This window comes from Aristolochia californica, unplaced genomic scaffold (assembly GCF_029961685.1).
Source record: "Aristolochia californica isolate CCGP_79_NKW_82.1479 unplaced genomic scaffold, dmAriCali1.0.hap1 SCAF_15, whole genome shotgun sequence".
Classification (NCBI taxonomy): Eukaryota; Viridiplantae; Streptophyta; class Magnoliopsida; order Piperales; family Aristolochiaceae; genus Aristolochia; species Aristolochia californica.
The window spans coordinates 19,540,359-19,543,157 of NW_027181826.1; the positions used below are offsets into that span (position 1 = coordinate 19,540,359).

The 2,799-nt window shown below is 44.9% G+C and overlaps 1 protein-coding gene across 1 annotated transcript; it reads left to right on the plus strand.

Annotated features, from left to right (window-relative positions):
* The first annotated feature begins 673 nt into the window (after positions 1–673).
* LOC137951636 (homeobox-leucine zipper protein HAT22-like) lies at positions 674–2,256 on the plus strand. Its single transcript, XM_068798439.1, has 3 exons — positions 674–1,469; positions 1,624–1,703; positions 1,817–2,256. The coding sequence occupies exons 1-3, from the start codon at positions 1,017–1,019 to the stop codon at positions 2,100–2,102; spliced, it is 819 nt and encodes a 272-aa protein (XP_068654540.1). The 5' UTR covers positions 674–1,016; the 3' UTR covers positions 2,103–2,256.
* Positions 2,257–2,799: the final 543 nt, after the last annotated feature.

Here is a 2,799-nt window from a genome sequence, read left to right on the forward strand (position 1 = left end):
TACATCATACTGCGATTTTCATGCGCGATGAACACATCTGCATTAATTGTTGAAAACAATAAACAACAGAAAAACCCGTTTGATTCATCGACCGTTTCATCAAAGCTAGCTAATTAAATATTGATGAGTTTTAGCTTTCTTCATTCATTCAGTGGGAGATGTATAGTGCCCACTTCTACTTTCCCCAAATTCGAACAAATACAAAGAACATGAAGCATTGAATACCAGCAGGTCCCCATCTCTTTCACATTTCTTCAATCAAATACCAAAATCCACGCAAAGAAAAGCAAACATCACCACCGCCACCACCACCAACAACAACAACAACCCCAACCCATCTCTGCCTGGTTTAAATAGGGCATCATGGGAGGGGAGACATTTCTTGCGGTTCATCACAAGCTGGGTCCCATCAGTCATCGATCCACCGCCAATGCCCTAATCTAAGTGCCTAACAAGAAGAGAAGAAGAAAATATAAATATTGACCGAATTTTTTATTAAAAAATTGCTATTTTGGTCTACCCATAAAGCGTTGATGAGCTAAGCAAAATGATCCCACAACAAGGTTGCCTTTCCTGTGTCACTGTAAGAGAAGATTTTATAAGAATATATGAATTAAATGGAGTAGTAAATGTGGATACGTGGGTTGGTGGCCAAGGGAGACGAATCATTCCCTTGAATGTGTTTTTATGTATACCCACTCCCTTGTGAACTCCACGTCTGCATTTGATCTCTCCGCCGTTCCATCCTCCTTTCCCTTCACCCAAACCTTTAGTACCTGCTGCTAGCCCTAGCTCTAGACCTCCACTGGTCAACCTTTGCCGAGATTGATTGAAGAATTTCGTCGAATACTTTCAAGTCGCAGCCCCAGGGTCCCCCTGGCCATCATATTTCTTTCATTCCCTCCTCAATTTCTCCTCATCACAAGAGTCTCACAGAGAAAGAGCGAGCTCAGGAGCAGCCGCAGCTGACGCTGCCCTTCGGCGCCCTAGCTTGTTCCAACAATATCTAATTCACCATGGATCTCGATGATACATGCAACACCGGCCTTGTACTTGGGTTGGGATATCAAACCAGAGGAGATGAGCAAATGAGGCCCAAGCAGAGTTCCAGCCGGGTTTGCGCTGTCATCCAGGAGCCTTCCCTCACCTTATGCCTCGCAGACGAGTCGTATCTGTCGTTGAAGAAGCTTGATGTCAAAAAGAGTACTGTGGGTGGGGAGGCGGTGGACGGACTGCTGTCCTCCCCGCACAGCACCGTTTCCTCCTTCTCTAACGCCAATCATGAGAACTTTCTTACTAGTGTGAAGAGGGAGAGGGAGACGGGGAGTGAAGACGGCGAATTGGAGAGGCACTCGTCCAGAGTTAGCGACGAAGACGAAGAAGGTAGTGGAAGAAAGAAGCTTAGACTCACCAAGGAACAATCTGCTCTCTTGGAGGATAGTTTCAAAGAGCATAGCACCCTCAACCCGGTAATAATCAAATCTTCTCTGATCATCTGTATTTTAAAAGATTTCGGGAACACATGAGAAAATGATTCTTGCTTTCTCCAGATGGAATTAAAAAACCCAGTGAGAAATGGTTTCTGATCATATATATGTTTTTTTTTCCTCTGCCGATCATCAGAAGCAAAAGCAAGCCTTGGCAAAGCAACTGAATCTCCGACCACGACAAGTCGAAGTCTGGTTCCAGAACAGAAGAGCCAGGTATCTTCTTTTTGAGTACTTGACTATCCGTCTGTCTATCCTTCTTTCCTAAGACGTAAATATTAAATCCTTAGTGGATTAAACACTTAAGAAGCGATGGGTGTTGTTGACAGGACGAAGCTGAAGCAAACAGAAGTAGACTGCGAGTTCCTGAAGAGATGCTGCGAGACTCTAACGGACGAGAACAGGAGGCTGCAGAAGGAGCTTCAAGAACTGAAGGCCCTAAAATTCGCCTCTCCTTTCTACATGCAGCTGCCTGCGGCCACACTCACCATGTGCCCGTCTTGCGAGAGAATCGGCACCGGAGGCGCCGCCGACGGGTCGACGAAGAGCCCCTTTGCAGTAGGGCCCAGATCTCATTTCTACAATCCCTTCACCCATCCTTCCGCTGCATGTTGAAAAGAAAGGATCACACCCTTTTTCTGTGTATTACTTTCGATCTAACACACCCCATGTGTAGGAAAATATACTGCATAATCAAGGATTAGTTTCATGTGCATGATGTACTCAAATCAATTATGAATCTTCAAGCTTATATTTTTTTTTTTCTTCATCTTTCTTGTTCTCTTCGTTTCGTTTACCCCACAAATAAACAGGTAATCGATCATCGGATCATAACCCATTACGAACTCTCGGCCAAAACTACCAGATCGATCTCAATCAATAATCATCGAGATCAATCAGTTGCAACAGAGAATGATCGCTTCCACCGCCGGCGGATGAGTCGCGCCGAGCGGCTGTCCCCGACCGCACGCAGTTGATCATCGTGTACGACCAGGAGGAGTTCTGATCATCAACGGTAAAGATGCTTAACAATTATCCACAAATCGTGAATCTCGCTTAAATTAAAGGAGTGAATTGTGAATGGTACGTCGTGAAGAAGAGTATTTTATAGAACAAAAGTGAAAGAACCAGTTGGAGAAAAAAGATAAAGATAAGATTAGGGTATGATTACGTGATGGTAACCGCACGTGTCACAGGCACAGAAAGTCAAGACTCAAATGACTCAAAAAAGCAACAGGGAGATGCGTGAGGGACAAGAAAGGCCCAGTGGGCCCTACCTGCACATGATCTTGCTCCTTCCTCTCCCTTATCC

What these genes read in the sequence shown, in the direction of transcription:
- LOC137951636 (XM_068798439.1), top strand. Translation starts at nt 1,017, where the DNA reads ATGGATCTCGATGATACATGCAACACCGGCCTTGTACTTGGGTTGGGA. An exon ending in AGCATAGCACCCTCAACCCG is followed by an intron (nt 1,470 to 1,623) that starts GTAATAATCAAA and finishes GCCGATCATCAG; the next exon opens with AAGCAAAAGCAAGCCTTGGC. An exon ending in TTCCAGAACAGAAGAGCCAG is followed by an intron (nt 1,704 to 1,816) that starts GTATCTTCTTTT and finishes TGTTGTTGACAG; the next exon opens with GACGAAGCTGAAGCAAACAG.